Genomic DNA, 24,702 nt, shown 5'->3' with positions numbered 1-24,702 from the left:
ACAACAATGATGGCTGCAATCAAAAATAGCCAGGCGTTGTGGCAAGCACCCGTAGTCCCAGCTACTTGGGAGGTGGAGGCAGAAGAATCACTTGAGCCCAAGAGTTGGAGGTTGCTGTGAGCTGTGATGCCACAGTACTCTACCCAGGGTGACAGCTTGAGGCTCTGTCTCAAAAGAAAAAAAAAATATATATATATATATATGCGTGTGTGTGTGTCTAACATCAAACATCAAAGATAAGCAAAACAATCCTCAAATAACCTGCATGCCACCTATGGACTGCAGATTGCACACCCTGGTTTAGGGCATGGACTCTAGGGGCCATGGAATCCATAGTTTAATCCACTGGTTAAAATCCAACAGGCTCCTTTTAGATAAAGAAAACAGATGGGATTAAGGGGAAATGAGAGTAGAAATACAGAAATCTGTACAAGGGCAGATTCTAGTCATGTCCTACACTGAAAAATGGCAAGCCTTAGGCAAATCTTGTGTTTTCAACTTAGCTTCCCCTTCTACTGTGGAGCTAAGCCACTAGCTTTATATACTCCACAAAGCCTTTCTGTGGATTATAATCATTTACAAAAGGAGAGATGTACATCAATAACTACTGATCAGGACATAAGCAGCAAGTTCACTTGAGGAAAGGCTGATGGCAGATACAAGACTGATTTGGAGAGTCACCCCCCATAAGGCAAGTGGGAATCTGAGGTGGCCCTTGACAAATGGGGGCATTTTAGCCAACAGAGCTCAGGAGAGGGTTAAAGAAGAAATGGTGTGAGCATATGCATAAAGCCTGGGGCACATTTTGAAATGACGAGTTTCAAAAGTGGCCAGAGACTAAGTGGGTGAGGAGATGGCAAAGGTAATGGGAGATACAGCTGCTGAGCTGTACAGAGCTTTGAAAGCTGACTGGGTGGTGTGGTGGCTCATACCTGTAGTCCTAGCACTCTGGGAGGTTGAGGTGGTGGATTGCTTGAGCTCAGGAGTTTGAGACCAGCCTGAGCAAGAGTGAGACCCTAGCTCTAACTAAAAATAGAAAAGCTAGCTGGTAGTGGTGGCCAGCGCCTGTACTCCCAGCTACGTGGGAGGCTGAGGCATGCTGTGAGTTATGATAAGACCCAGGCATTCTACCCAGGGTGACCAAGAAAGACTGTCTGCCCTTTCCTCCCTCCCCCCAAAAAGAAAGCTTGCTGAGAAGTTTCAACTTAGCTTAGCTGGGCAGACTAAGGGCAGCATGAGCTGCATGAAGAAAAAGGAATGCCCTGGGGTCAAGGCAGGGCTTGAGAGGAAATCTGGAGTTAAAAAGGGTCTGAAGGGAGAAGTGGTAACACTGTATCACACTCAGCTGGTGAGCGCTTCGGGAGCCGGCAGACTGCAGGAGACTGCCCAGACGGCCAGAGGACTACGCAGAATTGCCGGACCTTGGCAAATAAAGGGGCACAGCAGAGAAAGGTCAGCAAAGATGACCAAGGTCTGGGGCTGAGGAGAAAGAGGAGACCGGTTCACTAAGACAACTGAAGGAGTGAGGAGGAAGAGCTGGTCTTAAGCAAAAGTTGAGAAGCGCAGCCTATAGCTCAGGACAGACAAGAGACAAAGAACTGGAAAGTGATAAGAGTTGTTGTGGGAGGAGGTGACGCTGGAGGGACGGATGTAGAGGAGCGAGAATCAGCAACGTCGGTGAAAGCACTTTTTCAAAATTAAGTGGCCACCAAAACCCGAGGTAATTATGCTGTCACTGACTGGCCCCGGGGCCCGCGAGGCCTGGGGCTTAGAGAAAGACGAAGGCGGACCGCGCCTCCGCTCTCGCAGGAAGGAGGACGCGGGGCTTCCACTGGTTGCTGATAACGCCGGGTTGCTCCGGGCCACCGGAGTCCCGCTCCTGAGGTGGCTTTCATCATTCACCTGCTGGTCACGGATCGAGGTTCCGGGGACTCGGCTCCATCCCTCGGCCAAGGGACCAGCCGCATCCGGAGGAGGGTGGGCGCCCGCTCCTCCCTTCCTGCCCCTCAGCCGTTCCGCTGTACCCGGGGACGACCTCCCTCTCAGGTCGTCCTGAGAGGGCGACCTCTCAGGACGCGGTCGCCCCGTCCCTTCACTAACCCTCGGCCGCGCAGCCCGGGCGTCCCCCGCGCCTCACCTTCCCAGACGCCCGGAACCCCGCTCGGGCGCCTCGCCGAAACTGCCCTTATGTCTCTCACCCGCTCGTACCTCCTGGTAGGATGTGGAGCGCTCCTGCCGGATCATTGTACTGACCGGAGCTGCTGCACACCTGAGCCCGCTACAGCCCAAGAGGAGAGAACAGGCAGCACCGCAGCTGCGGTGCCTGGACCTGCCGGCTCCGCTAGGCGAAACCGGTTCAGAGGGATTGTCCCTGAGACCAGGCGTGGCGGCACGCAGCGCATGCGCTTTGCTGCTCGAAAGGGTTACTGGGAAATGTAGTCCAGCGGGTGTCTCCGAGCGCCCCTGGAGCCGCACAGGCTGCGAGGTATCCAGGGTCCAGGGCCGGCCAAACTCAGGCCTAAGACACGCGTGCGTCTTTCGCTCTCACTTCCTCTCTTTGTTGGAGGGGGAAGGACGGAGAAAATGAGTGGAAAGTGGAACAAGGTCAGGTGGGTAGAAGCGCCTAATCTATAATTGCAAGAGGAAGCTTGGCCTGGTGGTTTATAATCGCTGTAACTGCCTGGAAAGTTCTTTGTATTGCCCTTGATCCTCCAAGGAACCCGGTAAGGAGGACATTTTTCCCCCTATTTTACAGAGGAGAAAACTGATGTACTTTGTTTCAGAAAGAATGGCGTGAGGGCAGTAATCAGGTGAAATTTATTTCATCCAGGCGCTAACTACAGAATCCATGTTCTTCCATTATTCCTGGGGCGGACGCTTGCTAGGTTCTTGTCCTGATTCTGCCCCTCACCTGCAGGTTTTGCGGTGCTCTGAGCCCTGCTCTTTTTTCCTTACATTGCAACTGGTAAACCCTGCCCTGCCTGACAGGGTCTTACGAGAGCAAAAAGGAGGCACAATGCTGAGATAACCCAAAGGCACTATTCAGCCACAGCTTGAGCCCTAACTGTAGCAGGGTGGACCTGAGGACCACATCTTCCTTTCCTCCCACTGCCTAAAACAGCTGTTCTGTGCGGCGACTGTAGGCTGTTTAGTGGTGTAGCAGATAGAGGCTGCTTATTATGTCTTGGTGAATGCTGCTCTGTGTCCCTTGCAGCTGCAGCTCTGCAACCCCCTCCACGGAGGCCACTTAGGAGTTCCCCCCTCAGTAACACCAACCATGTCAAATGACCCTGGACCTCCTGGAGCATTAGCAATGGAGTTCCCCATCACCTCCCTCCCCTCAGATCCTCTGCTCTTAACAATAAATAACGCCTAATTTATTGTTGGCACTCAATAAATGTTTGTTGAATTTATGAATGGAACACTTATTCCAGCTATCTCATTTAACAGCTGCTTGCCAAGATGAATAAATAATAGCTAATTAAATTCATGACTATATTAACACAGGGTGGTCGACAGAACAAGTCACCCACAACCATAGACTTTTAGAGCTGAAAGGAACCAGAAAATTCTATTCCAGCCTTATTCTTTCCTAGACTTTATTGGTATGACCAAACCAAAATGATGGGCTCCCACATTTGAAGGAGATAGTGGCTAACACAATATTCAATAAGGTTTACCAAATACAGGGTGTTGAGCAATGGCATACAGAAATGAGCAAGAAACACCAATGTCCTGTGGCGTTTTTTGTTTGTTTTTTGTCCTGGCTCTAGTGGCTCTTTGGTGCTAGGGTGGACAGATCATAAACATGTAAATAGAATTTTGCTGTCCCCAAGTCCTCTTCTCTCATTTCATCAGGAGCATACACCAATCTGGCTTTAATCCCTTCTGCTCCACTAGAACAGTGCTTGTCAAGATCACAAGTGACCTTCATGTTGTTAAATCAGACAGCCATTTTCCATCTTCTTTCTTTGCTGCATCGGACTTGGCTGAGCCTCCCCTCCTCCTAAATACAATTTCCTCCCCTGGCTTCCAGGACACCACACTCCCACCTTGCTCCTAACTCACTTGCTACTCCTTATCCTCCCTTGCTAACTTCTTCTCTCAATTCTATAGACGCAAAGCTAGGTCTTCCGTCTCCTTTGTGCTCAATCCTCAGGGACTAGTGAAGGGGTTACCTGTGATCGCAAGGAAGTTATTTAATCTCCCCCCACTTAGTTACCACATATGTAAATTAGGAATATTACTACCTGTTCATAGACCTCTGAGAGGATTAAATGAATTATCAGATGTGCCCTCCTAGAATAGTGTCTGGTACATATAAATAGTACATTGGCATTAGTGGTTATTACAAGGTTCAAAACTGAACTAGGGATTTTCTATCAAATCTATTTCCCTCATAGTCTTTCTCATTGTATTCAGCTCCACCCCAAGCTTTGAGTCATCTCAATTCCTCCCTTCTTTTCACATCTGACATCTAGATCAGCAAATCCTTTTTTTCATGAGACAGTCTCAATCTGTCACCCTCGTTAGAGTACTGTGGCATCATAGCTTACAGCAACCTCAAATTCTTAGACTTGGGCAATCCTCTTGCCTAAACCTCCCAAGTAGCTGACAGACATGTGCCACTACACCCAGCTAGTTTTTCTATTTTTAGTAGAGACAGGGTCTCACTCTTGCTCAGGTTAGTCTCAAACTCCTGAGTTTAAGCAATCTACCTGCCTCAGCCTCCCACAGTTCTAAGATTACAGGTATGAGCCACCATGCCCGGCCCTTTGGGGTCTATTTTAAAATTTTTTATTTATTTATTTATTTTTTTTGTAGAGACAGAGTTTCACTTTATGGCCCTCGGTAGAGTGCCGTGGCGTCACACAGCTCACAGCAACCTCCAACTCCTGGGCTCAAGCGATTCTCTTGCCTCAGCCTCCCGAGTAGCTGGGACTACAGGCACCCACCTCAACGCCCGGCTATTTTTTGGTTGCAGTTTGGCCGGGGCCGGGTTTGAACCTGCCACCCTCGGCATATGGGGCCGGCGCCTTACCAACTGAGCCACAGGCGCCGCCCTATTTTAAAATTTTTTAGAATCTGTTCAGTCATCACCACCTCCACCATGTAATAAACCACCAGCCTTTCTTGTTGATTATTTTCAATAGCTTCCTAGTTGATCTCTCAAATTCCACACTTGCTGCCCTGTAGTCTAGTCCCAACTCAGCAGAGAGAGCTTATTAAACCAAGTCAGATGATGTCACTCCTGTGCACCATCCCCTCCAAAGCCAAAGTCCCCACAGTTGCCTGTGTGAACAAATGTGAACCTGAGTCAGTCCTTCAAGATGGATCCCAAGCCATTTGCTGACTAAAGGTGACACTCTGAGATCCCCAAACTCACACGTTTAATTTTGAGACTTTCAGAGCTCATCTGAATCAACCAATCAGAGCTCACCTGCTTCAGCCAATTAGTGCTCAGCTGTATCTGACTAAGCTATCAGCACTAAGCATGTTTAAGTCCTTCATTTGCATAAACAAACCTGATTGGGAAACTGGGTAAAAACTTTTGCTATAAAACTGGATCCCTCAGCAGCTCCAGTTGCTCAGTGGGTAGGTCACTAGCAGCATACACCCAGGCTGGCGGGTTCAAACCCGGCCGAGCCAGCTAAAACAACAATGACAACTACAACAACAACAACAAAAATAGCTGGGCATTGTTGTGAGCACCTGTAGTCCCAGCTACTTGGGAGGCTGGGGTAAGAGAATCTCTTAAGCCCAAGAGTTTGAGATTGCTGTAAGCTGTGATGCCATAGCACTCTACCAAGGACGATATAGTGAGACTCTGTCTTAAAAAACAAAAAACAAACTGGTTCCCTCTCAGTTGCCTGGAACACACTTTCATTTTACAAAGGGGACTGTCTCCCCAGTTTGCAAACTGTTCACAGGAATAAAATCTTTTTTCCACATTCCTTTTCAGAGGGCATTTGTTCATACCTATAAAACCCTATAGGATGTTTCCCCCAGCCCCTACCTCTCCTGATACCTCTATTACCCCACACTCTTTCAGCACCAACACATGAAGCACATGTCAGCCTAAGAGCCTTCCCCCTTGTTGTTCCCTAGGCCTCAAATGCTTCCCTCCCAGATATCCATGTGACTCACTTCCTTACCTCCCTTAGGTCTTTCTCCAAAGGTTACCTTGTTAGTGTTGCCTTCTCTAAGCACCCTTCTCTGAGCAGCACACCGCACTTCAGGCACACCCCATTCTTTGCTTTCTGTTGTTCCTTAGCACATACCATCTTCTAACATTCTTTTCAGTCTCCCCCCACTAGAATGGAAGCTCCATGAGGATAAAGTTTTTTTTTTTTTTTTTTTTTTGCACACTTTTTTTTTTTTTTTTTTGTAGAGACAGAGTCTCACTGTACCACCCTCGGGTAGAGTGCTGTGGCGTCACAGCTCACAGCAACCTCTAACTCTTGGGCCTACGCGATTCTCTTGCCTCAGCCTCCCAAGGAGCTGGGACTACAGGCACCCGCCACAACACCCGGCTATTTTTTTGTTGCAGTTCGGCCGGGGCTGGGTTTGAACCCGCCACCCTCGGCATATGGGGCCGGCACCCTACTCACTGAGCCACAGGTGCCGCCCAGAGGATAAGGTTTTTACGTATGTTGTTCATTGCTGTTTTCCAGTGCCTCTGACAGTGCTTGGCCTTTACTAGGCACTCAAATGATTGTTCAATAAATAAACGAATGAAATAATTTCACATGGCAATAGGAGCTTGAAAGAAAACACAACAGGATATGGGATAGTGAGAGGGCAGCTGGGGCAGGTGCTAATATATCTGGGGGATGTTAAGAGAGACCTCCTGAGGTAGTTACTTTTGAGTTCAGACCTGAATGACAAGAAGGGGCCAGCCAGCACATGATGGCCTGCATGCCAGGCAGAGGGCATGGGTATATATAAAGCTGCCAGGCTGGAGCAGAAGCAGAAAGCAGTGCAGCTGGAGGGGCATAAATGAGACGGGGTAAGAGAGGTAGGTGGAGGCTGGATTACAGAGGATGGGTCGTGCTGATCCGGAGCTGGCTTGCTCTCAGATCCAGTTCTTGCTTTCCCCTGCTCTGCTCTGAGGTGCAGGGGAAGGCCTTGCAGGCTGGGTTTCCACTGGATTCAGTCAAGAGACGCACCGCTGAGAGTTGAAGGAATCAGATCAAGAGAGAAGCCAGGATTTTTCTTTCCCCTTTTCTCTGCCTCTGGCAGTTTCCCTTGCATGGTCAGCCCCTGGTACAAAGGTTTTCTGTGCTTTTAGCTTAGCCAGGTGACCCAGGCTCCTAGACTTTCATTAATAAATACCTCTTCTACCCTTCTGTGAGCTGGCTGGTGGCTTCCTGCTGTTGCAAATCTCTCAGTTGCCTCAGGGTTGTTTCAGCCCCTTTCATCACCTGTGTAACCAACTCCCTGCATCACAGCCATTCTGTTTTACTCAGAATAAGTTTCTATTTTGCTTGCAAGTGACCAACTGATTTCAAGGGCTTTAGAAAAATGAATCTGGATTCAAGTAGATAAGGGCAATCAGTGGATGCCTGGAGAAATTCAAAGGCATATGAACATGCTCTTCTGCCGCACCCTCGGCACCAAGCCGCAGCGAGGTGGCGCTGTCCGCATTGTAAGACGACGGAAAGGAGGTTTGTGCTCCCCGGAGCTGAGCCCCCAGCACCCCCAGTGTGCGCAGCAACAGAGATGTTGCCCAGCATGCTGTTTTCTATCGCATTAACCTAAGGGTATGGCTTTCTGTTACAGTGTACGTGTATGTTAAGCTGAATGTCTGTTTGTCCTGATAAGTAAGCAATAAGTCTTGTCAGAATGAACACAATGATAGTTGATCCAGAAACAGCACAAGAAGTATGACTGTGCCAGACTCAGTGGCTCCAAACAGCACGTCCCCACCATAAATGTCAGTGGGCTAAGACAATGCAGGCACAACAAACAAGATGTTTAAACAAGATGTTCCAGCACGACATGCACCATCACCACCCACAGTAAAACTTTTCTTAAAAAACATCTTACTTCACTTACTTTTTAGTCAATCAACTCACAATGGAATAATTACATATGATTAATAATAAACACAAAATAAAAACATATATATAATCAACATGAAATTAACATTTATATACCATAGAAGAACTTTTAAACAAGTTATATCTTTACTATTACTTAAGTTTAAATATAAGAAGTTGCAGTATGTTAACATTCCTCAGATAAGAGGAAGCAAGCAGGTTTCACTGATAACCACTAACCTTTATTCCCCTTAAGGACAGAACATTGAGAAGTAGTAATGGATAACTACCCACGTCTGCAAACTTAAAATATAACTTGTAAAGGTCAGCAAGTTGTAAAACTACTTTGTGTAACCTGTAATGCTTTGTGGAAACTGTATAAAAACCGTACTTAAAACTCAGTAAAGCGCAGCTGCATACTTCACCCGTAGTGTGCCAGACTGTCATTCCTGCGCCAACCTCTCAACCTTCCTCGTTCCTTCTCCCTACTTTCCCTCGGACTGGAGCCCACCGACAGGGCGGTCCGTGGCACTCTTCAATTATAGATGCATCTTCAGCATCTGGGGGGGTCGGGGGGTAGATGTGGTCAATAGAAATTACAGGGAGAATTTTTTGGCTTAAAGAGGCTCCCGAAAAACAGAAAGAAAAGGTCAAGCAGAGAAGCAGCATGCTCTATGACAGGGATGTTATCAAGCAACATGATGCATCAGGAAGGGAATGATATTCTATTCTCAGGTTTAGAAAGGCCTCTTTCAACCTGAAGATCCTGTGACACAGTATAAAGTAGATACTGAAGATATACAGCCTCTGCATCTATCATCATTGTTAGTTTCAACACAGTCCTATAAAGGCAGGTTGGCATGTTATTAATGTGGAAATTGAGATTCAGATGGTTAGTGGACAGATCCTGCACTAGTAGCCTGTTCTGTTGAATATGTAAAAATATGCACACTTGGTACAGTTGCTGAGGGGAAGTATAGCCTTGTGGTTAGGCAGGCTGTGGGACACATGGCCTGTGCTTGACTTGGCTCTGCCACCTTCTGTGTGACCTTGGGCAAAGTACTTAAGGTCCCTGCACTTCAGTGTCATCATCTGTAAAATGGAAGGTAATAATAGTACTTACATCACATGGCCAGGTCCTTTGGCTCATGAGTGTAATCCTAGCACTTTTGGAGGCCAAAGAAGAAGGCAGGAGGATCGCTTGAGGCCAGGCGTTTAAGACCATCCTGGGCAACATAGTGAGACTCCATCTCTACAAAAAATTTAAAAATTAGCCAGGCGTGATGGCACACCTGTAGTTACTCAGGAGGCTGAGGCAGGAGGATAACTTGAGCACCAAAGTTTGAGGCTTCAAGGAGCAATGATTATGCTACTGCACTCCAACCTGGGTGAAAGAACAAGAACCCATCTCTAAAAATAGAAGTTCTTACTTCATAGAGGTATAGCGAGGATTAAATGAATTAATACACATAAAAGGGACACGGTACGGCCTTGGCTGTCTCCTTTGCAAGTTTTCCCAAGCGCCCCAAGAGCTCAGTCCTCTTGTGTATTTCCCTGGGTGATCTCAGCCATTCCCCTGGCTTTAAATACAACCTATTTGCCAGCAATTCCAAAATTTCTATCTCCAGCCTGGAACTGTCCCCCAATTTCAGATTCACATATTTAACTGTCAATTTCATACATCCACGGAGATATCAAGTATAAACCTATGAACAAGCCCCAAACTGATCTTCATCATCCCCTAAACCTGCTCCCATCTCTATAAATGGCAGCTCCATCTTTCCAGTTGCTGAGACCAAAAACCTTGGGGTTATCCTTGGCTCCTCTCCATTTCTCACCCCTAGTCTCATCAGCCAGCAAATCCTGTCAGCCACATCTTCAAAACATCTCCAGGGTCCACACTTCTCACCACCTCCCCTGCTGCCACTCTGGTCCATGGTACCATCATCTTTCACCTGGATTTCTGCAGCAGCCTCCCTGCTTCACTAGTTATTGGGTTAACACTTTAACTCGTTTCTCTGTTCCGTTCACTCAGGGTAGAAGCCAAAGTCTTTTCAAAATAATCTGTGCAGCCCTGTGAGATCCTCGCCCAATCCCCCTAGCTCCCTCACCTCATGGAGCTCATCTTCTACCCTCTTCCCTGCTTGCTGTGTCTCCACCAAGCAGAGCACTGTCCTTCTTCAGCATTCATGCCCTTGATCCTTTACCCTGATTGCTCTTCTTTCCAGGCTCCTGTTGATTTTTAAACAAATACCAACTTCTCAGTGAAGCCTGCCCTGGCCAGTCTATTTAAAATGGCAACCCCTAATGCTCCCTAGGCCTCTGCCCTGCTCTATTTTCCTCCCTAGTGTTCCCCACCATCTAACACACTACTTACCCATCTCACTTTTGGACTATCTGGCTACAGTGTAAGCTCCACGTGGGCATGGATGCGTCCCCAGTGACCTGGTACAGGAAGGCCCCCCAAAAAATATTTGGTAAATAAACGAATGAGTGAGGCCTTGCACGTACGTTTAATTATTACATTTTGGGGTATCTGTGCTGTGCCCTACCCTTTGCAAAAATCTCCTTGGCGACCAGAGATTTCAACCAACTGGAAAAAAATAATCGGCCAAAAATAAAAGCGAATTAATACGATTAGGGGTCCTATTGTAGAAATATACCTTCCTGGTTGTTAGAATGTCAGGCTATGTCATCTAAGTACCTTCTGTAATATCTGTCGTTCTTTGTTAACTTTCGGTCTGTAGTGTGGAATTAGGACTCCAGGGCACCAACCTAGCTCCGAAGTTTCCAACATCCCGCTCTGCTGGCGGGAGCGCTGCCGGGCGCAGGAGGCGCCTGACAGGTCGGAGATCCCGGCTCCCCGCCCTCAGGGCGGCCCGGCGTGGGGCGGGCTTCCGGGCCGCGGGGCGGGCAGCGCCGTCCTGGCCGTCCTGGCCGCCCTGGCCTCCCTTGCCCTGCGCCGCGTGCTCACCATGAGCGACCCCGCGGCGGGGCGGCTGCTGCGGCCGCTGGCAGCGCTGGCCCTGGTCCTGGCGCTGGCCCCGGGGCTACCTGCAGCCCGGGCGGGCCAGACGCCGCGCCCCGCCGAGCGGGGGCCTCCGGTGCGGCTCTTCACCGAGGAGGAGCTGGCCCGCTACGACGGCGCGGAGGTAGGCGGGGGCGGCGGGACAGAGGGACGGGGCCCACGTCCCGCGGGCGCTGAGGAAGGACCCTGGCGGCTTGGGAAGCCTCGCGGCGGGCGCCCCCTCCCGGAGCCCGGGCTCAGCGCTGGGCCGGGGCTCGCGGAGCCTCCTCTTACAGGCCCGGACGGATGGCCCGGGGATAAGGGCGAGTCCTCAACAATCGGGCGCCCTGCTTTGCACGCACACGCCCGCTTTCTTGTCGGGAAATTTCCCCTTTGGACGCCTTTTCGGTGGGGGTGTCTAGACGAACCTCAGAACTTTTAGGTTTTTCACGTTCCTAGCAGCTGAGGGAAGCCTCTCCGCCTGTTCTCGGGGTTGGGTGGGAATGGGGGCAGGTCTTAGCCTGCACTTCCTTCTCCAGCGTCCCAGGCCTCCTCTGCAGCAAACTCCTCAAACCCGCGTGTGCCCTTGGGGCTGAGCCAGAGCAGGGGGCCATTGCAGACGGGTTAGGAGGAATAGGGGCTGGACGTTGGCGACAAAGACCCCTACGAGACAAATACTCATGTCAGTCAGTAATCTGGAGGCGTCCAGAAAACTCACAACCACCTGTCCATGTGGCTTGGTGGAAGGAGGAGGCTGTACATGGCAGTGGCCCTGGAGGGCTGATGTTAGACAGGGAGGTGGTGGAACAGGGTTGGTGAGGAGATCATAGTACCAGAGCATTTCAGAGCTGACAAAAAACAATCTCCTTTTACAGATGAGGAAACTGAGGCATGCCATTTGTTAGAGCAGGAAGGAACCTGAAGTCCTCTTGTTAAAACTCTGGTCTGGACTCCCTAACTCCTGAGTTAACTGGTCTTAGATGGATTAGGTTTACAAAAAAGAATTAGAAGCTTGATGCTTAGGGCAGTGATGCCGATTTGGGTATCATTTGTGAAGAGGTTGGTAAGAGGCATGAATGGATGAGGACACAGAGTGAGAGAGACACCACAGGGATGTGACTGGATGTTAAGGCAGGCCTTCTTTGAGGCATGACAGGGAACTAAATGGTTCAGAGTCAGGGCATCTGTGCAGAAGTACATTAGCATGGTAGGTCTGCTCTCCTTAGAAAGGCCTACTTGCAGGAGTGGCCAGTGTTGATAGCTGGACTTCTGGAGTCTTAACCACCCTTCCCTAACCAGTAAGGGTGGCTCACTCTGCCTAGGCTGTATGTACAGACAGTGTGGTTCATGTTGAACACTGCATGTGCTAGGCAGAGGGCACCTACATGACAGCCCCCAATAAAAACCTTGGCTGTTGAGTTTAGTGGGCTTCCCTGGTGCAGAAATATGGCACATGGCCTCTGTGTGACCCCATATGGAAGAAAGAAAGCATAAGGAAACCTTCATGTGGAATTCCCCAGATTCCACTTCTGTCGTCTTTTCCCTCCTAGCTATGAGTACAACTATATTGTGAGGGTTTTTTTTCCTTGTTTATTTTTTATTTTTTTTTGGAGACAGAGTCTCTCCCACCCTGGGTAGAGTGCCATGGTGTCATTTTAGCTCACAGCAACCTCAGGCTCAAGCAATCCTCTTGCCTCACTCTCCCAAGTAGCTGGGACTACAGGCACCCACCACAATGCCCAGCCATTTTTTTCTACTTTTTAATAGAGACGGGGTCTCACTCTTGCTCAGGCTGGTCTGGAACTCCGGAACTCAAGCAGTCCACCAACGTTGGCCTCCCAAAATGCTAGCATTACAGGCATGAGCCATGCGCATGCCCGGCCTTTATGCTGAGTTCTTTGAATCTACCTTCAGTGAATCTCTGTCAGAATAGTCTAGGAGATCCCTGGCATAGAATCCAAGAGAAGAGAGTTCAAAATAGAGGGCACAGTGACAGTGCCAGGGATTGCAGTTTTAGAACTGAGAAAAGACCCTTGGATTTTTGATGTTGATGCTGTACATTGATACTTAACTGAGGGAAGGAAAAAGGGGAGCTTGAGATGGAAACAGGTTTAGGTAACAGTTATGTTGAGAGTGGAGCCTTGGGGTGTCTGTAGGCGGGAGAGAGATAAAAGAAGAAAGTGAGGGAGAAGAGAGGCAGCTAAGTATAGTGGGTTAGTCCTAGATGGTTGTTTGTCCCAGATGGTGCTGGCCTATGCCTGTTATCCAAGAATAATAATTAATGACATCCCCTTTCACTTTCAGAAGTGTCATGGTTTCCATAATTCATTGGATAATACCTGGTTTTGAGTCCCTATTCTGCTGTGTTATTTTGGGAGAATTATTTCGCCTTTTTTGATTATCTGTTGTTTTCCATCTGTGAAATGTTTACATCAGTCATGGTTCCACCAGAGAACAGAGCCAGTAAGATATCTATGTGTATACAGTTGACCTTTAAACAATGCAGGGTTCGGGGGTACCAACCCTCCCTCCTTCCATTGCCCCTCACAGTTGAAAATCCACAGATAACATTTTCACCTTTTCTCTAGGGATGTGGTCTTGCTATGCTGCCAGATTATAGTGCAGTAGCTATTCACAAACATGATCATAGTGATGCATCCTCCAACTCCTCGGCACAAGTGATTCTCCTGCCTCACCCTCCTCACCCCCCTTAGTTACTCCCTGAGTAACTAAGACTACAGATGTGTGCTAGCATGCCTGGCCATGACTCCCCCAAAACTTAACTACTAATAGCCTACAGGTGATGAGAAGGCTTACCAATAACATAAATAATCAGTTAACACACATTTTCTAGGTTATATGTATTATACACTGTATTCTTATAGTAAAGCTAGAGAAAAGAAAATGATACTAAGAAAATCATAAAAAAAATATATTTGCAATCAGTGTAACCTGGCTTATTGTACCCTCAATGAATCCCCAACAATAAAAAAAAAAGTAAAATATATTTACTAATTAAGTGTAGGCATGAATCACCATAAAGATCTTCATCCTTATTATCTTTATGTGAATAAGTTGAGGAGGAGGAGGAAGGGGAAGGCTTGGTCTTGCTGTCTCATGGTGGTGGCAGAGGTAGAAGAAAAATCTGTGTACATGTGGACCCGTGTAGTTCAAACCCATGTTGTTCGGGGTCAACTATATAGAGCTATAGGTATAGTTTATTTTATTTTTTTATAGGTATAGTTTATTAGTAAGGAATTGATTCATGCAGTTGTGGGGGCTACTTAGGCAAGTTGGAAATAAATAGGGAGGGATGTCAGGAGGAGCAGGCTGGAAACCTTTTGGCAAGAGCTGATGATGTAGCCCACAGGTCAAATTTCTTCTTCCTCAGGGAAACTTCAGTTCTATTCTTTAAGTCGTTCATCTATGCTATTAGGCCCACCATTATCCAGGATAATTTCCTTTGTATAAAGTCAACTGATTGTGTATGTTAAAGACTTTTACAAAATAGCTTAACAATATCTAGATGAGCGTTTGAATAACTAGACACAGTAGCCTATCTCCATTGACACATGAAACCAACAATCACCAAAGTCAGGGGTCCTCAACCTGCGGCCCACGGGCCACATGAAGACGATGTGATGGTATTGGTTCCCGTTTTGTTTTTTTACTTCCAAATAAGATATGTGCAGTGTGCATAGGAATTTGTTCATGGTTTTTTTTTTTAAACTATAGTCCGGCCCTCCAACGGTCTGAGGGACAGTGAATTGGCCCCCTGTTTAAAAAGTTTGAGGACGCCTAACAAAGTTATAAGATGAATTCTCACTCTATATGGGTATTTTGTGATGATTAAATGAGATGGTGATATGCAAATGCTTAGCATAGGCCTAGAATGGGGCTTAGCATAGTAAGCCTTAATTTTTTTCTGTTTTTCCTTTAAGAAAATCTGTAATCTCCTTCTGCTTAGTTATTTGATTCCTCTTTGATTTTAAAACTTCCAAAATCTACAGGAGGAAAAAAGAAACTGGCATTTCTTTCCCCTAAACTTCTAAGTCCTTTATATCTCTCACCATGGTTAATCCTCACAAAAGCCCACTGAGTTAATACTTTTATTATCTTCCTACCACAGAGGAGAAAACTGAGGCCCAGAGAGGTTAAGTTATTTGTCCAAGGCAACATAGCTTATAAGTGATGGCTCAAACAAACCTAGGCCTGTTGACTTAAAACTATGGTGACTCCTCCTTTGGTTTTGTGGGAAAAAAGATAACCCTCCTGCTGTTATTTATGACCTGCCAGGGTCATAAATAGATAAAAAGTGGTGTATCCATTTATATACATCCAACTCTAGATCACAAAAGTTGTCACCTGTGCAGGTGGATGAGGGGATGGGGAGACATGGTGTGAAGCTGATGCTGAATGTGTGTCTTTGTCATATCTCTCTGGATGTTTTTATTCCTGAGTCTAAATTTATGCTTCCCTTGCTCCCCCTGCCTTCTCAGTTGCCATTGCTTGGGCCTGAAAATCCATGCCTGTGGGCTCTGCTGTCAGTGGATGGCCATCTTTGCATGATCAGAACTCACCCCACAGTACACGTGGTGTTTAACCGATAAGACCTTTCATTCCAGCTGGGCCCAGTGGCTTTAATCCTTGCACTCTGGGAGGTCAAGGAGGGTGAACTGCTTGAGCTCAAGAGTTCAAGACCAGCCTGAGCAAGAGCAAAACCTCATCTCTAAAAACAGCTGGATGTTGTGGCAGTCGCCTGTGGGCCCAGCTTTTCGGGAGGCTGAGGCAAGAGGATCACTTGAGCTCAAGAGTTTGAGGTTTCTGTGAGCTATGACACCAGGGCACTCTACCAAGGGCAACAAAGTGAGACTCCAGCTCAAAAAAAACAAAAAACCATTCATTCTTCTGTATGGCCTGTGTAACAGAAATCCCTCAAAAGGTGCCACATGTTCTTTTTTACCTGTTTATTATGGCTTGTTCTTAGCTTTTACATCTTCAGTATATCATTTAATGTGGAGATAAATACAGTATTTTACTCTTGGAGAAATGAAGAGTGTTAATAACAAGATGCTTGTTTTTCTCATATGTCTGTGAATGTTATATTTATGTGACTCTTTGTACACAGCAAATAAATATCAAAGAAAAAGCCACAGTATGAAAATGTGACAAGACTCCCTGGTTAAATTATAGTTGTAACATATTTTAAAAATTGATATAATTACATAATGTCACTTGATAAGCAATCAAAACTGGGGAACAAGTAATCACAGTGAAGAAAAGGCAGTAAACTATCAAAGGAACAATGCAGTCTCTGGCCTGTAAAGCTGTGCTACTTACAGTAACCCTAATTGGGTGAGGTGGAGCAGTGTCCACAAGTCCGCAGAAGCTCTGGGGACTGTGTTTGGAGCCAATTCAGGAATAATAAAAGCTAACGTTTTGCTAAGCTGCTGTGTCGAGCCTGCTAGGTGCTCACATACTCTGTTTTCTTCAGCCTTTGTGCCAGGTAAGTCAGTGTTATCTCCGTGTGACAGAGAAACAGATGTGAGGGGTTATGTGCCAGTGAGGTATGTTTCCCTGGGCAAGTTGTTTCACTTCTCTGAGCCTCAGTTCCTCTGTCTGTTAGATGTGGTCAACTTGACTATAAGCTCCACGAGGGCAGGAACCCTAAAGGCCCCCCAAGAGACACTCCTGCAGCATGTACTCGGAGAGCCTAAGATTCCTGTAGACCAGCGGTTCTCAACCTGTGGGTCACGACCCCTTTGGACTGTATTAAAGGTTCACCGCATTAGGAAGGTTGAGAACCACTGCTTGTAGACCCTACAGCAACTCCTACCCTCACCTGGCCTGTCAGCCACCTGGCTGATGTCTCTGCACTCCCAGTTGGGCCTGGACAAAAGAAAGATCTGACTTGGGTGTCCCAGGACTGTGCTGGTCATCCCAGCCTGAGCCCCATGTGATGGAAGTTAGAAAATCCATGTTACCAGCTTTTGTGTTATTCTCTTTTGGTGGGGGAAATGCTAAAGTGACACTTTATACCTGCTAATATGGCAAAAATATGGTATAACACCCATTGTTAGAAATGCTTTACTAGCATTTTGTAGCACTGTAAATGGTTTGATGTTTTTGAAGGACAAACTGGTAAAATATAAAATAAGTTGTTCTTATACTTAGGTCCAAGGAATTCTATATATTGATATAGGCCTCGAGGAAGTAAGTCACCCAATTAGAAAGAAAGTAAACTGTAGAGAGCTATTATTCATAATGCTGCCATTTATCGTTCCAATAGTTGGAAACAACTCAAATACCCAAAACAGAAGACTAGCTAAACAAACAGGTACACAGTATCAATAACATAGGACAGGGTCCCACACACCTGTGTAACAGCCATTTGGTTATTTCAATATGTGGAAATGTTTATATGAAGGAATATGTAAGATGCAAAATATAAAATAGGTTATTGGGCAGCGCCTGTGGCTCAAGGAGTAGGGCGCCGGCCCCATATACCGGAGGTGGCGGGTTCAAATCTAGCCCCGGCCAAAAACTGCAAATAAATAAATTAAATTAAATAGGTTATTTATGCCAGTTGTATTCATGTATGTCCATTGACGAAGATGAAATTTGGACTGATTTAAATAGTTCATCCTTTCTTTTGAATTTTTATCTGCATGAAGTTTCTTCAGCTCCCGATTTTCTTTATAAAGGAAAAGGGATCATCTTCTTTATAAAGGAGGGGATCATCATGCTCTTGTCGTAAGACTTAAAGAGTTTTCCAGGTTTTTGTGTATGGGCATGACATTAGCCAGATAGGTGAGGACCAGATAGGTGCACAGCTGTGAGCAGAGGAGATTTTACTGACTCAGTCTAGCAGAGCTGGGCTCATCTTATCCCTCTTCATATCTTCTTCCCTGCTTTCTAGGAAGATCAGCCCATCTACTTGGCAGTGAAGGGAGTGGTGTTTGACGTCACTTCCGGAAAGGGTAAGTGGCTTGGCATTTTGAATCTTTATTCCCAGGGAGCTTAGAAGCCAGAGTGGGCACATGAAGGTATGAAGAAAGAGTAAAAACATTGGACAAGTCCTTTTCCTTCCATTGTAAATGACCAGATTGAGTTAATATTTGTCAATGTTTAACTTTAACATGTTTTTTGCCCTAATATGTAAAAGCTTTCCATGGCACCAGCCATGGTGATTCATGCCTATAATCCCAGCACACTGGGAGGCTAATGCGGGTGGATTGCCTGACCTCACAGGTTCAAGACCAGCCTGAGCCAGAGTGAAACCTTGCCTCTAAAAATAGCTGGGTGTTGTGGCAGGTGCCTGTAGTCCCAGCTATTTAGGAGGCTGAGGCAAGAGAATCACTTGAGCCCAAGAGGTTGCTGTGAGCTGTGATAGCACAGCACTCTACAAAGGTGACAAAGTAAAACTCTGTTTCAAAAAAAAAAAGCTTTCCATGGCTCCCCATTGCCTGTGGAATCACTTTCAGACTTGATAATTTTGAAGCAATGCAATAAGTGTTCCTTACCAAAGAAATAACATTATAGAATATTATAAAACATTTTAATGCCACTTAATGATTTCCCTAATTGTAACTGCAAATGGTATCATAGAGGTAGTTTTATAATAGTTCATCCTTTATTTGATCCCAGATATTGCTGAATAGAAATAGACTTGGCTTCCACCGACATTTAAGAAGACCAAGCATTTTTCTGATGTGCATTTTTAAGAGACCATGTTCATTCTGTATTTTTTTAAAATCACCTTTCAACCTGCAATGAAATTAGTCCCAATTATAGACTCTTCTGGTGGCTGGGGATGGCTTACTAGACTTTCTGTTGTCACTGCTTTGTTTCTCCTTTGGCTCAGAGCCCTTATTAGGATTGGGTGGGGCCTTGGGAGCTCCCACAACCCTTCCCACTGTGTGCGGGTTACTGGCCGATGCGCATGTATTTGCACACTCACAGCCTCTTTTTTCTTCCCCACTACAGAGTTTTATGGACGAGGAGCCCCCTACAATGCCTTGACTGGGAAGGACTCCACTAGAGCGGTGGCCAAGACGTCCCTGGATCCTGCAGATCTCACCCATGACACGGTGAGCCAGATTTTGAGGCTTTGTTAAAATGCCCTGCCCCTTTGGCCACAGCTTTTTTTTTTCTTTTTTTTTTTTTTAATCTCTGAGCAAGAGTAAAGTTTCCCAACTAACCTGTTTACCCTAAAGTTCACTTTGTGTGGTGCCCACCCATTTTCTTGAAGTAGATTCTCTTACTGTGTCACTGCTACTCAGAGACCTTCTACGGCTCCCTGTTGCCTAGAGTCATGTCCAGTCTCTTGGGAACTTGTAATCCAACTCTGTGATCATCACAGTTTGGCCCCAACCTGCCCTGGCTGCCTGAGTCCCCTTATGGTCTGCATTTGCTTTCTCTCTAGCCCCTTACAGCTGTGCTATTAGTCTCTAAGACCCACACCTCAGGCTATTCTTGGTAGCTTAGAGAATAAACTGGTCTGGGAAGCAAGGTCTCCCTCTATGTTCACATTTCTGTGGTAGAGAAGATAGATAGCATTTAAAAACAAACCCAAAAAATCTATTGTGGGTCTGAATAATTGCAACAGTAAAGCTGGCATTCATCCCAAATGTGCTCAACATCAAATTAACATTGAGGCAAGTTGAGATAAGCCAGAATCCTGAACCACAACAGTCTAGAAACAAATTAGAACTTAAGAAATGGGGAAGGTGCCTAGATGTATGACAGGAGGCGTGCAGAGAGTGGTAAGATTATTCAGGAGGGAGGAAGTACATGCTGACAGCAGCGAAGCACACCCCACCCCCCACCTCAGGATGGGTGTTCCTTGGAGTCTAGTTCCTGTATCAGTCATATAGCAAAAGACGATGAAGCCATTGCTCCCCTTATGTCATACACCACTCAACCCCTTACCAACATACAGCGTTGTCTCTTAAGTCAATGGTCCATTATTTTCTTTGTTGAGTTTTTTTTTTTCTTATATTAGAGGAGTGGGGAGGATAAGGTAGGGATGGAGAAAGATCAGTGCCAAACACAATTCATTCACCCCTATCCTCTATGTATCTTGGACTTTTCTTCCCAAGACTGGTCTCACAGCCAAGGAGCTGGAGGCCCTGGATGATGTGTTCGCCAAAGTGTACAAAGCCAAGTATCCTATTGTTGGCTACACAGCCCGGAGAATTCTCAATGAGGATGGAAGCCCCAACTTGGACTTCAAGCCTGAAGACCAGCCCCATTTTGACATCAAGGATGAGTTCTGATGTTCTGTCTGCAGGAGCAGCCTCTTGGGAGGGCGAGGCAAGAAGAGACTCAAGCACTAAATCTCCTGCAAAATAGGCTGCCTGAAGTGAAGACTCTAAGTCACCTGGATATGAATAAAACAGATCTTAACTTGGAAGGGTGAATGCTTGTTACTGTCTGTGGTCAAGTGTTCTGTCTGCCTGCTAATCTATCCCTGCCCCTAACCCAGCCAAGGTGGCAATAATAGCCAAAGTGGAAGCCTCCTAAATGTCAACATTGGCTGTCTGGGCAGTTGAATTATGAGTGACCATTATTTTTTCTTTATCATGTTCTGTACTTGCCTCATTTTCTTCCATGACCATGTTTACTTTGTATAAGAACAAAAATAAACTTCCTATTTTTACAAAATGAAAATTCTTCCACATAGGCCATCTCCTAGGATCCCTGTCTGTACCACTTGTAAGTTGGAAAGCTATGCTGCCCTTCCAGAGTCCTGCTTCCTGTCTCCCCTGCCACAGAAGGGGCCAGGTGGCAAGGGGCATCCAAGCAATGTGGCAGGAATGGAAGGTGATGAGGTGGAGGGGTGAATGACAGGAAAGGGAGCTGGGAAAGCAGGAGAGAGGGAGGCAGCAACTGGCTTCAGTCCCCAGTCAGCTGGGAAGTGGTAAGGAAGGCCGGGGTCCAGTGTGGGCAGAGCCTGGCTGGAGGTCATTCCAAGACTGGTAAACACACTCCTTGCACTGGACTGACATCAGATTTTAGGAGGAGGATTTTAGGGAGGGTGGTGATCTTTACCTCTAGTGGTCATTGGCAATGTCTGGAAAATTTTTCTGGTTTTGGTTGTCAGTTGTCACATCTTCAGGCTGTTGCTGGCATGTAGAGGCTGGAGATGCTGCTAAACATCCTATAATGCACAGGTGCTCTCCCCGCCACCCCACACCCCGGTAGCTAGTCCACAAGTCAGTCATGCTGAGGCTGAGAAACTGTGTTAGATTGATTCTGGAAATTTTACAGTAAAGATGAATTTCTTGGACATAAGCTTTATGTTTTATTAATAATAACTGTCCCCAAGAGAGAATTTTTACATTAAGCAGAAGAATCTCTTTAGGCAATTGTTCAAAATGTTATTGATTCCTAGGTCCCACCCTTAGCACTTAAGATTCAGAATTTCTAGTAGAAGATGGCCTAGGAATTGTTGCCCAGGAGATTGTGATACAGCTGGGCCCAGACACACTTTGAGAGACTCTACATCAGGCGTCCTCAAACTTTTTAAACAGGGGGCCAGTTCACTGTCCCTCAGACCGTTGGAAGGCCGGACTATAGTTTAAAAAAAACTATGAACAAATTCTTATGCACACTGCACATATCTTATTTTGAAATAAAAAAAAAACTGGAACAAACATAATCACACCGTCTCATGTGGCCCACGGGCCGCAGTTTGAGGACCCCTGCTCTACATTACACCTTATCAGTACTGCAGGGAGAGCTCATCTCAGATCTTTTCTGAGGACCAGGTTTGACCTTTGCTTTATTCTTTCACGTGTCCCGGGACTAGGAAATCTACCACTGAACTCCTGGGTCCCATGTAAGCAGCTGGGAACTTGATGGCCATCCAGAGTAATGGATCTGGGATTTACTACATGGGACTTTTTGACCTGGAATTCTGGAATTTGTTCATGCAGCCAAGGTAGTCTGTAGCAGGACACTGCCCAATTCTCTGAGTACACGTCAAAGGCTGCTCCTAGCTGTTTCTCATTTAGTAATTCTGGGCCAGACTTTTGCTGGGACAGTGTACACAATCTGTGCAGCCCGCACAAGTTCCAGAAAGGATGGACGCAACCCCAGGGAGGGAGAACAGGGGGGGCCTGGACATACGCATCATTGGAAAGATCTGTAGGTACTTTCCCCTGGGGGGCGGGGGGCAGAGCCTGAAGTACCATGCCCCCCTACTTCCATATTTGCTTATAATGTTTTCTTTGCTCTAAATGTTTATATCCTCCTTTTAAGGCTCAGCCCTGGTGCCAGGAAGCCTCCTCTTCCTCTGGGATTCTCTGCAGCCTAGACTCACCTGCTTTGCTGTAATTACCTGTTTTATGAGCCCATTGTCTCCTCTAAACAGGACTGAGGGGACCCACACAGGCACTCACCTAGGGTGACCAAACTTTCTGGTGTGGCCAGAAACTCTCCTGGTTTTAGCACCGAAAGTCCTGCATTCCAGGAAACCCTTCGGTCACGGGCAAACCTGAGGACAGAACGGCACCAGCAGGAGAGTTGTGTCTCCTTCAGCTGAGGGGTTCTAGGCAGAGTGGAGAGGTCACGTGCCACCCTGGGATGAAGAAGGAAAAAAGGAGCTATGATTATGTACCCAGGAGGGGAGAAGGCTGAAGGAAGGAAGACGGGGTAGAGGGGCTGGCTTCGTAACCAGCTGCCATACAAGTTCAACTTCAACATCCCCGACAGGAAGCTCAATGCCTGCCCTACAGTAGGTTCTCAGTGCACTGAAGAACTGTTCATATTGGTGTAATTTGTGAAGTTTTACTCCAAGTCTAAGTTTTCCTGCACCCCAGAATGCTGCTCAGCACCTTCCCCTCCCTGAGCTCCCTCTCTCCAGCACATGGGAGCCAGCTCCCTTGCGGTAACAGGGAAGAACAGTAAACAAGACCCTGGAGCAGAGAGCCTGCTTCCTATTTGGAACCATTGAAAAGCCATTAAAATGACCACTAACTATTAATGCCCTGGAGGGTGATTGATGGAATTGAGTGTCCTGAAGGGAGGGAGCTGACCAGCAGCCCAGGTCCTGGACTGAAGACCTCAAGACTCAGAGCTCACACCTGCCCACACCCTGCAGAGAGTTTCCTTACCCTCCTTGCCACCACACTGGTAGCTTCCAGGGGAAAAAAAACTAAGGGGCTGAAGAAAGCAAACTCACCCTCTGAGTTGACTTCCTTCAGGAGGCTGCTTTCCTTTTTCTTTTCTTTTTTTTTTTTTTAGAGATAGTGTCTCACTTTATCACCCTTGGTAGAGTGCTGTGGCATCACAGCTCACAGCAACTTCCAACTCCTGGACTTAGGCAATTCTCTTGTCTCAGCCTCCCAAGTAGCTGGGACTACAGGCGCCCGCCACAACACCCTGCTATTTTTTTTTTTTTTTTGGTAGAGACAGAGTCTCACTTTACTGCCCTCAGTAGAGTGCCATGGTGTCACATGGCTCATAGCAACCCAACACCCTGCTATTTTTTTGTTGCAGTTTGGCCAGGGCCAGGTTCGAACCCACCACCCTCAGTGTATGGGGCTGGTGCCCTACCCATTGAGCCACAGGTGCCACTGGGGAGGCTGCTTTTCTAGCAGCAGTCTCCAAAAAGCATGGCCTAGTGGGCACCACCAGCCTCCTGAAATGCTTCTGGAAGGGGCCAAAACAGGAAATCCATGTCCAACACCAGTCCCTGTGTGGCAGTGAGCGCCCTGGCTCTAGGCCTCTGTAGGATCACTGTGGTGACCTAGCCGGCCCCACTAACAGAGGGTGGGGTGGTGGTTGAGCACACTAAGGCCTTGCTCAAGCATACCAGGCTCTGCACAGGCTTTATGGGGAAAGTGGTTGACCAGGCAGAAGTCAGCCCTGCAGGCCTCTGTCTGGGACATCAGATGTAATCATGGCCTGGAGGAGTATTTGATGCCACATTGTGTTGGTCATCTTTTATGCTCCATTTCACAGCCTGTCAGCCCAGTGTAATCTCTCAGTGCCTCATCTAGCCTTCTTCCCAGGACTTCTCTGCCAAGCAAAGCTGCTCGTGCCATTCTGGGGCATTTGTAAACCCACAGCTGCAAGGACAGCTAATAGAAGGCTGGACAGACAAATTCTCTCTATAGCCCTCAGGCTCATTCCACAGGTTCCGCAGAGGGCCCGGGTGACAGTGAGCCCCAGTTGCTCACAGTGTGACAGCTCAGTAACACATCCTTTGTTCGGCTGAGCCGCTTTCCCAGTTCCATTCTTTTCAGTCCTCTGTGCCCAGTCCCAGGATCACTTCCTAAATGGGTGCACCTGTGCACACACCCCTTCCTGTTCTCTGCTTTTGGAGAGAAATCGGGTAGGCCAAGACACAAGTTTACTTCCTCAGATACAAATACAATCCAGGTGTACTAACAGCATCTTACATGTGTACGGAACTTTATAGTTTGCAACGTTTTAATTCCAGTTACTATAGCTGGTTACAAACCAGTAGCCCCCATAACACAGTGGTGCCAAACAGCCCTTTGTTGTGCTTTCTGGGTGTCAGTAACTCTGAGAGGTCGCAGTGGAATGGGCTGGTCTATCTATGATGTTTGGAGCCCTCAGCAGGAATGACAGAGGCTGGCTCACTCACATTTCCAGTCAGTGATGCTGGCTGCCAGCCCAGGG

The 24,702-nt window shown here is 47.0% G+C and overlaps 2 protein-coding genes across 10 annotated transcripts in view; one reads left to right on the top strand and one right to left on the bottom strand.

Annotated features, from left to right (window-relative positions):
- PACC1 (proton activated chloride channel 1) overlaps nt 1-10,909 on the bottom strand; it is a 53,056-nt gene extending 42,147 nt beyond the window's left edge. For 2 of the 9 annotated variants that reach the window (XM_053604090.1, XM_053604097.1), the window contains exon 1: nt 2,209-2,374. In XM_053604090.1, the coding sequence (XP_053460065.1) occupies nt 2,209-2,244 (36 nt within the window). In that variant the 5' untranslated portion in view covers nt 2,245-2,374. Of the gene's footprint in view, nt 1-2,137; nt 2,375-9,165; nt 9,184-10,153; nt 10,172-10,705; nt 10,786-10,817 lie in introns of those variants that run through there. The other 7 variants (XM_053604091.1, XM_053604095.1, XM_053604093.1 and 4 more) reach the window with 6 other exon arrangements.
- Nucleotides 10,909-20,464, top strand: NENF (neudesin neurotrophic factor). Its single transcript, XM_053604098.1, has 4 exons — nt 10,909-11,194; nt 17,969-18,029; nt 19,036-19,139; nt 20,151-20,464. The coding sequence occupies exons 1-4, from the start codon at nt 11,018-11,020 to the stop codon at nt 20,325-20,327; spliced, it is 519 nt and encodes a 172-aa protein (XP_053460073.1). The 5' UTR covers nt 10,909-11,017; the 3' UTR covers nt 20,328-20,464.
- Nucleotides 20,465-24,702: the final 4,238 nt, after the last annotated feature.

The sequence above is a fragment of the Nycticebus coucang genome, chromosome 10, assembly GCF_027406575.1.
Source record: "Nycticebus coucang isolate mNycCou1 chromosome 10, mNycCou1.pri, whole genome shotgun sequence".
NCBI lineage: Eukaryota > Metazoa > Chordata > Mammalia > Primates > Lorisidae > Nycticebus > Nycticebus coucang.
This window is presented reverse-complemented; position numbering and strand designations above follow the sequence as displayed.